This window comes from Ylistrum balloti, unplaced genomic scaffold (assembly GCF_031769215.1).
Source record: "Ylistrum balloti isolate Yb309-2 unplaced genomic scaffold, AGI_CSIRO_Ybal_v1 Utg369614, whole genome shotgun sequence".
Classification (NCBI taxonomy): domain Eukaryota; kingdom Metazoa; phylum Mollusca; class Bivalvia; order Pectinida; family Pectinidae; genus Ylistrum; species Ylistrum balloti.
In genome coordinates this window covers 1,473,653-1,487,306 of record NW_026781888.1, presented here as the reverse complement: position 1 = coordinate 1,487,306, position 13,654 = coordinate 1,473,653, and the positions used below count along the sequence as shown (strand labels likewise).

Below are 13,654 nucleotides of genomic sequence, written 5' to 3'. Positions count from 1 at the left end.
ATTGATTTTGCTGTTGATGTCCTTTGAGAAATAATATGTGTGGATCAAATCTACAGGTATATGTCAAAAAACTGTCGAAGATTATGAATGTGCAAGATTATGGAAACACATGATATCTAGTATGCTTATATAGAGAGATTTATGTGTACCAGTAAAACAATGGAAATAATGAAAAAATAATTACCACTTTCCATCATCTTGACGCGACCCTATAATGAAGTTAGAAATAAAAATATACATATAAGTTGATATTTCAGTTGTAAATATCACACATATTGATACATAGCTTGCCCAAATGATCATATTATATAGAAATTCTGTAGAAGTTCAGTAATTCTTAAGACAGGCGACATTGTGTCCTATCTAGTTGTAGTGTGAATTATATATAAATAATACATCATAGAAAGTATTCTACAAGGAAGAACAAATATATAATATAATATAATATACTCAAGGGATAAAGAAACACAGGGTAAAGATGATTCTAGGCAAGATAACGAGTATAATGTTCAATATTTGTTTAGTAAGAATGACGATTAATTCATACAGAACAAACTGTAAAATCAACAATTTGTATCTGGTAAGTAATCGGAAATCGTAATGGACTGGATTTTGGAGCTGGCTATTTAATATCTGCACATCCCTGATTCACCATGGCATTTAGTTCATGAGTGAGTTTATCCTCCTCATTGGGATGTTGGTCCATTCTTCCAAGAGGACTGCTCTTAATTGTGCCAGAGTACAGTAGCAGCTGGCCTTTTCGAACTTGTCTATCCAGCTGGTCCCACAAGTGCTCAATAGGGGATAGGTCGGGGCTGTATGACGGTCAGCCCAGTGGGTGGATATTGTTGTTAGTGAGAAAGTTGCGACAGATCCTCACTACATGGTGCCAAGCATTATCCTGCTGGAATGTGAGGTTGTTTTGTTGCAATAATGGGACAACATAGGGTGGGAGGATCTCATCTCTATTCCTAGTGGCAGTTAAATTACCTGCCACCACAACTAGTAGTGATTTAACTCCATAGGAGATTCCATCACACACCATAACCTTTCCACCTTCAAACCTATATGTCTCTACTACTCAGTAACTGGCAAAACGTTCTCCACGATGTCAACCGCCTGCTTGAAACAGAGTGACCCAGGACTCATCAGTAAACAAGACCCTAGAGAGTTGCTTGACCAATTTTCATTGTTTTTGAACAATGTGTTCGCAAGATATTGCAGATAATGTCACCCTGCATTTCTTTATCCCTTGAGGATATAATATAATATTTGAGCATGTATAACTCTTCAAATATTTCTTTTCATTTTCGGTCCTGTACTATGATGTAACACTAAAGAAATTGCTCTTCCTTTTGAAATACTACTTACTGTCATATTAACACCTGTACCATGCATCTCAGATCTTATCTATTGAGACTAGTGTCTGTCCAATCCAATAGTGATTCTGTCAATTGACCAAAAATCAGTCGTGCAGAATCCAAGAACTATGAACTTATTGTGATGAATTTTTACGGGTTTCTGAAGATATTTAGTTATATGCTGGAAATGATTTCAGACCTGCCTTATTTTGAGAGATTCTGAAAATAATAGGTATGTTGTAAATGAATTCAGACCTGTGTTGTTTTAGAGATGTTTATTGTTGTGTTGTTTATTTCAAAGATAATAGTTAAATGGTGTTGATGAATTCAGGCTTGTGTTGTTTGAGGTATTCTGAAGGTAGTAGTTATGTTGTAAATAACATCAGACCTGTGTTGTTTGGGGTATTCTGAAGGTAGTAGTGATGTTGTAAATAATGTCAGACCTGTGCTGTTTGGGGTATTCGGAAGGTAGTAGTTATGTTGTAAATAACATCAGACCTGTGTTGTTTGGGGTATTGATGTTGTAAATAATGTCAGACCTGTGCTGTTTGGGGTATTCGGAAGGTAGTAGTTATGTTGTAAATAACGTCAGACCTGTGTTGTTTGGGGTATTCGGAAGGTAGAAGTTATGTTGTAAATAACATCAGACCTGTGTTGTTTGCGGTATTCTGAAGGTAGTAGTTATGTTGTAAGTAATATCAGACCTGTGTTGTTTGGGGTATTCTGAAGGTAGAAGTTATGTTGTAAATAACGTCAGACCTGTGTTGTTTTGGGGTGTTCTGAAGGTAGTAGTGATGTTGTAAATAACATCAGACCTGTGTTGTTTGGGGAATTCTGAAGGTAGTAGTTATGTTGTAAATAACGCCAGACCTGTGTTGTTTGTGGTATTCTGAAGGTAGAAGTTGTGTTGTAAATAACGTCAGACCTGTGTTGTTTGGGGTATTCTGAAGGTAGTTGTTATGTTGTAAATAACGTCAGACCTGTGTTGTTTGGGGTATTCTGAAGGTAGTTGTTATGTTGTAAATAACGTCAGACCTGTGTTGTTTGGGGTATTCTGGAGGTAGTAGTTATGTTGTAGATAACTTCAGACCTGTGTTGTTTGGGGTATTCTGAAGGTAGTAGTTATGTTGTAAATAACATCAGACCTGTGTTGTTTGCGGTATTCTGAAGGTAGTAGTGATGTTGTAAATAACGTCAGACCTGTGCTGTTTGCGGTATTCTGAAGGTAGTAGTTATGTTGTAAATAACGTCAGACCTGTGTTGTTTGGGGTTTTCTGAAGGTAGTAGTTACATTCAGTATATGGTGCAGTCCTGCCTATTCAAGTTGAGTTTTATTGGAGAATGGCTTGTCACAGCAGTTATTCATGTCGTATTCTTACATTGTTACTTTAAGTACATTAATTAGAACCATAATTGTTGGCATGTATTCTGGTATGGTCTTATCTTAGGAAATGGAGAAAATGAATGTCATGAAATTTACAGTAATATACGTGGTATATATTAATTGACAAAGATACATAATGTACAAATTGGACAGAAGTTCAGCTTAACAGGTCAGAAATTTGACAAGGCATCACCTTATTGTGGTTGGCCAACATCTCGTCTCGTTAAAAGTTTTTCTTAACTAGGACGTATTTTTATCCTGGGTTGTCATAGTCTCATCTAGATAAAAGTCTGCAATGAGTGGTCAAAAGTTTGCTTCTCGGACAAAATTTATCCTGGCTTGTCAAAGGCATCTTCATTAAAAATGTGTGCAGTGAATGGACATTTGATAAAAGCACAGATGTTAACTTTGCTGGCCCAGTGCCTCTTTGAAGACCATTTCCTTGATGGCTGAAGGCCTCGTCTAGAAAACTTCATGCCATGAATTTTTATTCTAGTATAAATGTTTAATCCGGCAGTGTAAAAGCCACTTATAGAGAAATTGGTCTGCCTCATCAAGGTCTTAGGGCAGCGCTGTATTAAACAGTACTTTTCAACATACAAAGCTTACACTTGATTTAATGTATTGATAGTTGAAATATGTTTACATTGTTAACTTTTGTACTTGTTTATTTTACGATGTATGATGAGGGAAATTTTTGCAGTCACATACAAGGAAATAATTGCTGAGTTATATGGTGTTTGTTTTCTGTGCAGTGAGAAGAAGGTGCCACTGCTTGACTCTGAGGGCGGGGCAAAGGACGAAGTGGAAGAAGAGAATGAAATGTGAGATTATCGTTTAAATAAAAGATCAATGTTTCTATTTTAATTGCAACATTTTTCATTCCAGCATAGAAATATTAGGTACATTCACAAAAATATTGATACAGGAACAGTTAAAAGTACAGTTAAAGTAAAATCTTTGGTGGGAAGAAATTTTCATTAAATTTCAGTGAAGACATGAACCTGAAAATATTGACATGTAGATATCCTTAAAGCACTAAAATAGTATTCTAATCCAACTTCATTTGTATCTCTTTCAAATTCAAAGTTCAACCCCGTATTAATGTCTGAATGCATGACGCTTGGATTTGTAACAAATGTTTGAAAGCAAATATCTTTTTGGAAATAAACAGCATTTGAAATCATAATAGAGGACATGTTAAATCCTAAAATGGTATTGAATTATGATTGTTTAAATACAAATATTATTTATGTGTCATTACTTGTTATTTGGGTCTCATTATCAGAGCTGCTAAGGAGGCAGAGGAGATGGAACCAGAAGACAAACAACCAGACGCAGCGGACACCAAACCGGTGAGAAATGATACATTTTGTAGTCTAGAAACACCAAACTATTGTGACAGCTGTGACTTCTATGTCTAACAGCCTCGATAATGCATTATACCTAATTACAGACAGTAAATCTCTTCTGAGATGTCATATTTCCAAGTAGAACTTAAGCTCTCTATTAATTATTGTTCATGTTGATATTTCTACTTATAAATGGTCATTTAACGGTATTCAAGGATGGAGTCAATGTCTTTATTATATTTACTATGAAATTATTGATGTTCAAGAGATTCAAATTTCATGTTTTTTATTATTTTTTTTTTTAAATATACATACGTAATGATCCCTCTTTAATGAACCCTTCACTGAAGGAATATGATCTGCTTGTTCCACTGAATGATAGTAGGATGCGATTAAAACTGGGCCAATGCAGAATCAGGGATGTTTTAGGGGATGGTGGGGAGGGGAAGCTGTTGTGTCCTCTACAAGAGGACATTGAGGAGATCAAAATACATTTCCTGTTCCAATCACAACTGTGTTTGCTTCACTCTATCGCTCTTTCTTTTTTCTCTGCTTTGCTTTCCATTTTAATATTCCTTATGATGCCTGTCATCATATGGTCCAGGATGTTGTTAGAATGTAAGCAAACCTGTCAATGGGTTAAAGAAATATTGCATTCAGTCCTCTTCTGCTGTGAAAGCTACTCTATCACTTCTCTGTTATATAGCAGTTTAGGCTAATGTGTTGTAACCTCTGTTATTTGTTCTTAAAATTAATATGATTTTTGATATTTAAAGGTGGCAGAGGGCGAGGAGGCTAAGGATGATCCTGCCCCGACACCAGAAGTGACAGCAGACCCTGTCCCACCTCCACAGGTTGCGACCACACCCCCTGCATCTGACGGCCCGGCAGAGTTGCCTGTGGCAACCGAACCCAGTGCCTAGTGACGTCAGTGCTGATCAATATGGAACGAGCAGGGTATATAAAGTTTGGGGTGGGCGTGACGGACAGAATAACTGCTGTGTGTGGGCGGAGCATACAACGTGATATTTCTTCAATCTAGAGATGATCATTGGTCAAATAGACATTTGATTGACGGCTTTAATTCATTCCATACATACTTCTGGATTGTACAACAACCCCAGAGTGTACGGGAAGGGATTAGTAAACATGACTTTTTGAGGACCTATTTGAACCATCGCCTTGGCTAGTTGAAACTAATCCCTGTTGCCCTAAAAGGGCACACTTGTGTCCCTGTATTGCTTGTGTGAAAGGATGCAAGAGTTGGGAGCTGAGACGAAAGGTCAATTCTGGCAAAACTACCACAACACCAATATTTTGTATTTAAAACAAAAGTAAACCTTTTTTTATATAAAACCTTGGATTTCATAATTGGATAGATAAGAATAAACATTTTTTGACTAAAATAGGCCCCACAGATAATTTTTAATATACTCAGTGCAATTATAATTAAATCATATAAATACTCAGGAAAATCTTCAGTTGTGAATGCCAGACTTAAGAGTTTGTCTCAGCTCCATTTGATTATGTATTTATTTGTACGATTGTCTGTTTGTTCCTCGCCTTATATTATATTTCTAGTTACACCCAGGTCTCTCAGGGACCAGGGCTATAAGTGACTCCAGCAGATTAAAAGGCGTACTTGATTTGTTGACGCAGGGATACTTCGATCATTACGTGTGCTCAACTGTACAACAGGACAATTGGAGCTGCAGCATTCATTAGCTGACCCGCATCAACCAATCAAATGTGCCCTGATCAATTGTACATACATTACTCGGGACCAGAAATACCAGCAAAGAAAAATGTAATCTTTTTATTATGCAAATGATATGTAGCTATTGTGGTATGTTGTCGAACACCGGATATACGTCAGAGCTCTTGTTTCTGTAGTCACGTGGTTTATTGAAAATGACAGTTCTGCTAAGTCGTTCTATATAAAGATGTTTTACATGAATGTGCACTGTAATGTACGTGTTCTCGCTCAGATCTCAATGTAGTGAGATCTGTTTATATTCATGAATATTCATTAGAATAAAATCCCTCAGTACTATAAACTTATACAGCATGCAGAAAAAGCATTGCATTAAAATTGAAAAGAAAATACGGAAACTAATTGAAATTATATAAACATGGAAATATATTTCCAAAAATTAACATTTAAAAACATTTTTAAATAGAGTTCATGAATTAAATCATCGATTATTGTTTGACCTCTACCCTTTGCCCTCCATTGTCGTTAACTTTTGACCCCTGATATTCATTATCATAGGTAATAACTTATGCGGGTTGTGTTGATTTTGTTACTCTGTACAGTAAAAGTTAAGTTTTGAATCTAAGAGTTATTTGTTGAGGCAGTCATATGTCAAAGACGATAGTTCAGAAATATTTTTCTTTATTTTATCTATAGTTGTTAACAAAAAAGTCGAATACCAAAAAACCTGTTCCAAATTTAATAGAAACTGATTTATCATCGTTATTTCATAATTTTGATTGAAGCATTTTCCGTTATACCTCAGATTACTTGCAACGTCTTGCTTGTCTGACATCATAACTACGCATTTGCGTCAGAATGATTGTTGTTATGATCTCCTGTGCTTTTGTGATGTCAAGCTTTAATTCAAGTCATACAACAGCTTAAACAGACGATCGATTGAGTAAAACTGTCAAATACTTTCAATATATAGTGGATTGATCACGTGACATCCAAAGTATGTGTAAATATGATTGAGCTCTCCTGTAAACTGTATGCCTGAGTGACCTCCCTTGACACCTTAAATGTCTACACTTGTATGGCGCCCCATTCCATTCCCATAAGTAACAAACAACATGATCAGTATAAAAATATCCCTCTCAGTAGAAATACATACAAGGACAAACATACATATTCTCATGTTGCCATAGTGATTAATTTTGTGTAAAATTAAATAATAATTATTTCTTGATCTGTGTAATTTCTTCTATTTTCTAGCTTTATTGAAGAGTTCCCGAATTTTTTTTAATTGTGTTATAGATAGAAGGAAGAATACATCTAACATAAGGTAACCGGTTTAGCTGTAGTGGAAAAGATGTCACTACTTATAACTAATTAATACTGTAGTTATAGGAACAGACGGGGCTGATGCTCAATTATAATCACGATGCATCTTAACCATGAAGTATTATTTTTAGGTGACACAAATCAGTGTAAACAGGAAACATCCTTGATGCAATTGTAGATTGTGGAAACAGCATCTAGTAACATTACACTGTTGAAGGATATGACGCATTTTCAAACAAATGTATGCTGTGCCATCATATATTACCTTTATGAATCATAAAAAAGCCATACAGGTGATCGCTAATATGTGCATTCCATTGGTAGGGAGCATAGATAGTTGGAGTTTCCGTAACATGACGTCATGTTCATGCGCACAATTCAGTGATGTCACAGCTGTGCTCTTGATTCAATGACGTCATGCTCATGTATCCATATTGGACATTATATTTTGTTCTGTATTCATCGCTAATCGTCGGAGAATAAATTATTCATTCATCAATAAATTTTATATTCGTTTGAGTGCCATATACTTGTATAGTATTCATGCTTAGGTACTACATAGTTATCTTATATACGAAACATCGGTATGGGATGGAGCAATTATGGTGAGGACCAGTCTTAATGATATCCACTTCCTGTTTCTGGTGACACGGTTACACACGATTATTGTTTAATTACTTCTTATGGCCATGTGCAGGGAAAATAATTTTTAAAGTACACTTTAAATTTTGAAAAGTTTCATCTGTTAGATACTATGAATATTTTTTGTAATGATGGTCTGTCATTAGATATTTAGTTATTTACCAGAACAGACCATTTACAACATTCTCCTAAACATTTTATTATTACAAACGAAAGTCATGATCTCAACTTTCTTAAATGGTGAATGTTCTTGAAAAATCCTTAGAATAGTTATATAAGATAATAACCGAGTCCCAAACAGGTGCCTGACCACCTCGAAACAGTGCAAGTCCTGGAAAATTGACTGAATCAGTTCCCAATGAGAAAAGAAACTCCAGCAAGTTCATTGGTACTTTATGATTGGCTCCATATCCATGTCTTTGTTGATTTTGTACAGTTTGACTTGCAGTCGCTTTCTGTGCCAACATGTGATTGTAACTTGTAAAAGCCTGCTCATTTACACCAGGTACTAGAAAAACGACTCCTTATATTTAATATTAGGTTATACTCAATACCTTTTAAAAAAACAATCTTGGAATAATTTATGAATGTATACGTGATTTTTGTTTACAAGTCTTGTTCTCTGTTTAGCCGTAATCGCCACAAATACGGTAGTTTTATGGCTTTGCGATCAACATAGTTTTACCACACTTTATCATATAATGTCATATACTAAATCTAGCAGTAAAAATTATTCCTAATATAAATTTTTGTTTTCATCACATATATGCTCCCTTGGTGTGATAATCATATGTCCTTTTTGATGAATCACTCTGCTAAATATCTCCAATATTAGAGACCTTCGTTGTTTTATCAACCAGTGATAAATCATAATTAGTCATGATTCAATGATAAAATTGTGAAATACACAAAAACTGATTTCACATATGTAAAGTACACATGAAGTGATTACTCGTTTCAGCGATACACAAGATGTGCTGACTCATTTAACAGGTATGATTGAATGCATTTTGGATATTCACAGAAACTGAACTATACAGGATGTTTATCAAACTTTAAGAGTAAACCACTTAATCAGTTATGGAATTTTTAAGTTACAGTATATTTTTTACAAGAATCAACTTTCACTAACCCACATTTAGAGATTGTACTTAGTTCAAGGGGATATGAAGTGGACATCACCTTCTCCTTATTCTAATTGTTGATAAGATTATCATATAGAATAAATTAATATTGGCTTGTACAACTATTCCATGGTGTTTCAGGCAGTCAATACTCTTAGATAGTTGTTTGTCCAGCCAAATAGCAACGTACAGTTGGATGTAATATTAAGCTATTGGCTTTGTGTGTTGATCGCAAAGAAAATGTCTGTCGTTTGAATTTGATGATCATGTATACATTTCATTTTAATTATTATTATAATAATATATATTAATGATTTCCTTTCACAATGTATCATATATACGTATATATATTTACACATTCTCTGTACATAATGAGGCTTTGTAGAATTGTGTTATGTCCTTGCCTACTTCTGACTTCAGTATAATTTGATAATGGTGTATTAGATATCAAAGCATAATTGGTTAAAACTTCAAGGACAGGATAATAACTTGAAAGGATGTGTATTGAAAAGGTTGAATGTTTATCTAACTTTTTTTCAAAAGTATTTAAATCATATTTGAATGAATTAAGCTAACAATGCGTCAGATATTGGTGTTTACATGTTGCTTTTCTATGGATTTTAGGATCCGGTTTTTATAAGCGTTGTTAGCTTAAACTTACGTTTTACTCAGATTTTGAATTTAAAATATGGCCGAACTCTCTTTATATTTTACCATCATATTATCAACTTTAATTTTATAAGTGACTTTTTGTCCAAAATGACACCTAATCTTTTGTTCGATTTTAAAATTTGTACAATCTGGGTATGGTTGTCTTACTGTGCTTATTGTGCATATTGATTGGGTATTACTTTAAATCGCCAGGAGTGCTCTCTTATATGCCCTTTCTGATGTCTCTGGTGTTTTCTGCAGTAGAAAATTTCATAAATAGAATTTAAGAAATCCCTTCTTTAAAATGGGTTTCGTTGTAGGTATTAACTGTAACTTACAACAGATATTTATATAAGAATATACAGTCATTTTATCAACATCTTTATATTTTTCTTAAACATACTTACAAACTCATCAATATTCCATTTTACAAAGTATTGTTATAATTCTCATACTTTTAGTATATAGATATAGCGAAATACATTATGCCAGATTTCATTAAATAAACTCACTAAACGGTTTGGCATACCTAGAATTTTTATAAATGTTTTTCATCACTAATATAGATCCATATTAAATAATTGGGTTACATACCAAGATAAATTTGCCGATTTGTAGGTATACTCCTAGTTTTTCTTTGTCTCTGTAATAGTAATATATGGAGTTTTAAGATTGTTAAATATCTTTCAGTACACTATCAATTATATAAGAATGATTCACATTACTTCATAATCGTTTCCCAAACGAACCTAACGTTCACATTCAAAGTTGATCTGACAATTAGGCCCATGATTAATTGAAGTCCACTGTTCCAAGATAGATTAACTATTATCATATTTGATTGTGTGTTGTTTTGTGAAATATCTGTTTCGTGAGGCAATGTGTTAGTCAAGCTTATTTTTGGATGTTTATTGTAATAAAATTGGGGAAAAAATCGTGATTTTGTTTATTCTATTTTGAATTTATCCCGCGATTCGTATAGCGCCAACAATCTATTTCTAAAACTGCCTCGTATATTATTTAAAGAGAGCTAAAGGTTAATGATATTAAGAAGGAATTTATGCGATATAAACTCCTTCACTTCAATATACTTGTGCAGTTCAACCATTTTTCACTTAACAATGGGTCGTTTCCGAAGTCCGTCAGCCGATCGCTGACCGTCAGTTAGTAGCTTTAACTTTATTTAAAAATTTTTGACGTTTAAAACTTCTTTTCAAGTTCCACCAATGGGATTGAGATCAAACTGGCATTAAATGATCCTGAGATGGTCCTGACCAAATGTTGTTATTTTTTCGGTTTGTCTGAATTCCAAGATGGCCGCCATCTTGAAAAACATATTTTACACTTCCTCTCCAGTGCCTCTGGTGCCATTGAGCTAAACATTGGTGGGAATGTTAAGGAACGGTAGCCAACAAAGTGTTGTTATTTTTCGACCTTGTCAAAATTTTGACATTTTGTAACATAATTGTGCAATCATGATTTTCCTTTGCAACAACTATTTCAAACTTCCCAAGTTTCACCAGTTGGATTGAGCTCCAATTTTACTGTCAAAAAATAGGTAACACTTGTTACAGTTACCTACGTCTCACCAAAACTATCATTTGCATCATTGAAAACAGCTTCTTAGTAAGATTTGTTTTCGCTACTGTAAGTTTTTGTAGTCAGATGATCGTTAAGGCCCATTGGACTTTAACAATTTGCTTTTTCTGATGAAGACGTGGTAAATAATTTATCATACATATTGAGTTTCATCACTCCGTAGTTTCCAGCTAAATGTTGTGACTGATCAGATTGATGAACTCAACCAAGATATTGTCCACCAGAAATTCGATCAGTTTCGGGTTCTTTTAATATTTTGGTTTAAACAATATTTTATTTTCATATTTTCATTTACAACATACACATACACAAATTATAAAATTGAAAATGGATCTGGCAACAAGATTATAAATCTTATATTAAGCCATCTCCAAATATTTTAATATTTTAATATATTTTAATATTTTAATATGTTTAAATATTTTAATATATTTTAATCATAATTCGTCATAGTAGATATAAGAGAAATCCGGTAAATGAAGTGAAACCATCAACAAGTTTTGAATCCGGACCGTGATAAGTATCATGAACTTGAACCCAAACCTTGTCATGTTCATACAGTTCTACCAAAACCATGTCCGACCCGGACACATAACCTTCGTGAGATCCGCTGTAGATGTAGAGGATGTGGTCACCGTTCCGAGAGAGCAAAAGTTCGAGCGTGCCATCGTGAACTAGGGCTGTGATGGAGAAAATATAAACTCCATGGTGAGGACAGGTAAATACTCCTGTATGCTTGTCATATCCAGTCCCAAACTGAACCATACCGCCATTCATGATTATAATTTCATTGTCGGAGAACGATCTTATGTCTTGATGTAGTTTGACGTGAAAATCAATTCTGGGTTGCGCATCTGAAATAAGATTTTCCATTTAGAAGCTTAGATGTCCAAGAAATTTCTCTGATTTCGAATTTCCTTGAACTTTAAATTTGAATATTTTGAATGAGGTTTCTCTATGAATTTTCGATTTGGAAAATACAAGGTTGTGTTGTTCATATTAATTATTTAATTTATCATTAAATACTTTCATTCTACTGTTGTCGATATCTAACTGGTACCACTAACCAGACACATACTTCCCCGCCTTATTGTAGACCAGGCCCCACTTGTATAAAACATCTCAACTTGCGATTTCCTCAAGTCGAGATTTTCCTCAGCTGATATCTCCTTCAAAATATCTTGTATGAAAATTCCTCAAGGAATTTCAGGACATCCTAGCCGATGCCTTCCTCCTGTTCCTTGAGAAAATTTTATACCAGCCGTTTTTGAGGAGATATCAGCTGAGGAAAATCTCGACTTGAGGAAATCTCAAGTTGAGATGTTTTATACAAGTGGGGCCTGGTTATTATACCTCATTGTTTTTACCGTACTTTTTAACTTTTTGACTTAATCTTTACCCGAAACAAAGTCTTATTTAAAAGTTTAAGTCAAAGGATGATAGATGGTGTAAAAAGAACGTCAAGTACATGTATATGTGTCTCACTATTCGCTGAATTAAAATGTAGCATGCAGGTTACGGCAAACCCCGGAGACTAAAAGGATATTGAGGATCAGAATAAACACAGAAGTGAGAAGCACATTTATATACTTACGAGTTAGATACAACAGAGAAAAAAAATAATTAAACAAATTTAAACATAATAAATTTAAATATCTAAACAATACTTCACTGTGTTACCTGTAGGTCCCATCACTCCAGTATCACCTTTCGGTCCTGTTTGTCCAGTGGCACCCTTGGGTTTTACGAGCACATTGTTACCCGTGGCTCCCTTCTGTCCAGTGTTACCTTCATGATAATAAACCTCGATTGCAGAGCAAGTAAAAAAAAGGTTTACCCTGAAATACTCAACCATAGTAGAATCCAGCTCACCGAAGCAATAATCGTTGCATTATCCCTCACGCCCTGCTGTTAATATGAACAACCAAATAGACATACATTTGTCAACTTGAAAGTAAGAGCTAATATTTTCATGTAGATTTTCTGTGCCGTTTCCATAGCAACAAAACAAAAACAAAAAAAAAAAAAAAAAAAACCGGCATCTCGACAGTAGTTAAAGGCACAAGAAGGGCACTAACTCGATAAGTATCCAACGTTGCTTGCTGGTCACAGCCAGGAAAAAAACTTCGAACGGACGTACGGACACTCGAAGTTGAGTTTAATAACCCCACAAACGAGTTGCGCGAAGGATTATTAATTGGCATGCATATAAGAGTTTCGTGGATCCTTACTTAAAGTATATGTAGTAATTCCAAAATGTTCGAATAGGATGCGATTTTCTACAAAAAATAATGCAGATTTCTTTTCTTAGTAATTCTGAAGTGTTGCAGTATCAGAATCGAAGGCAGCGTAGGAGAATGCTCCACGCCAGTGTCTGGCTAATGGAAAGGATGTTAAATAGTTGATTCCCTATCGTGTACCATATTGAGGATTCATTACATTTATATTTTATTGCTATATACAAACTATATGAGATGATTAATTTGCTAACTATATATTAA

General features: G+C 34.5%; 1 protein-coding gene across 4 annotated transcripts in view; it reads left to right on the top strand.

Annotated features, from left to right (window-relative positions):
- Positions 1-10,492, top strand: part of LOC132547660 (neural cell adhesion molecule 2-like) — a 101,926-nt gene extending 91,434 nt beyond the window's left edge. For all 4 annotated transcript variants that reach the window (XM_060211465.1, XM_060211457.1, XM_060211473.1 and 1 more), the window contains 3 exons: positions 3,501-3,569; positions 4,034-4,100; positions 4,874-10,492. In XM_060211465.1, coding sequence (XP_060067448.1) covers positions 3,501-3,569; positions 4,034-4,100; positions 4,874-5,020 — 283 coding nt within the window. In that variant the 3' untranslated portion in view covers positions 5,021-10,492. The remainder of the gene's footprint in view (positions 1-3,500; positions 3,570-4,033; positions 4,101-4,873) is intronic.
- The last annotated feature ends 3,162 nt before the right edge of the window (positions 10,493-13,654 follow it).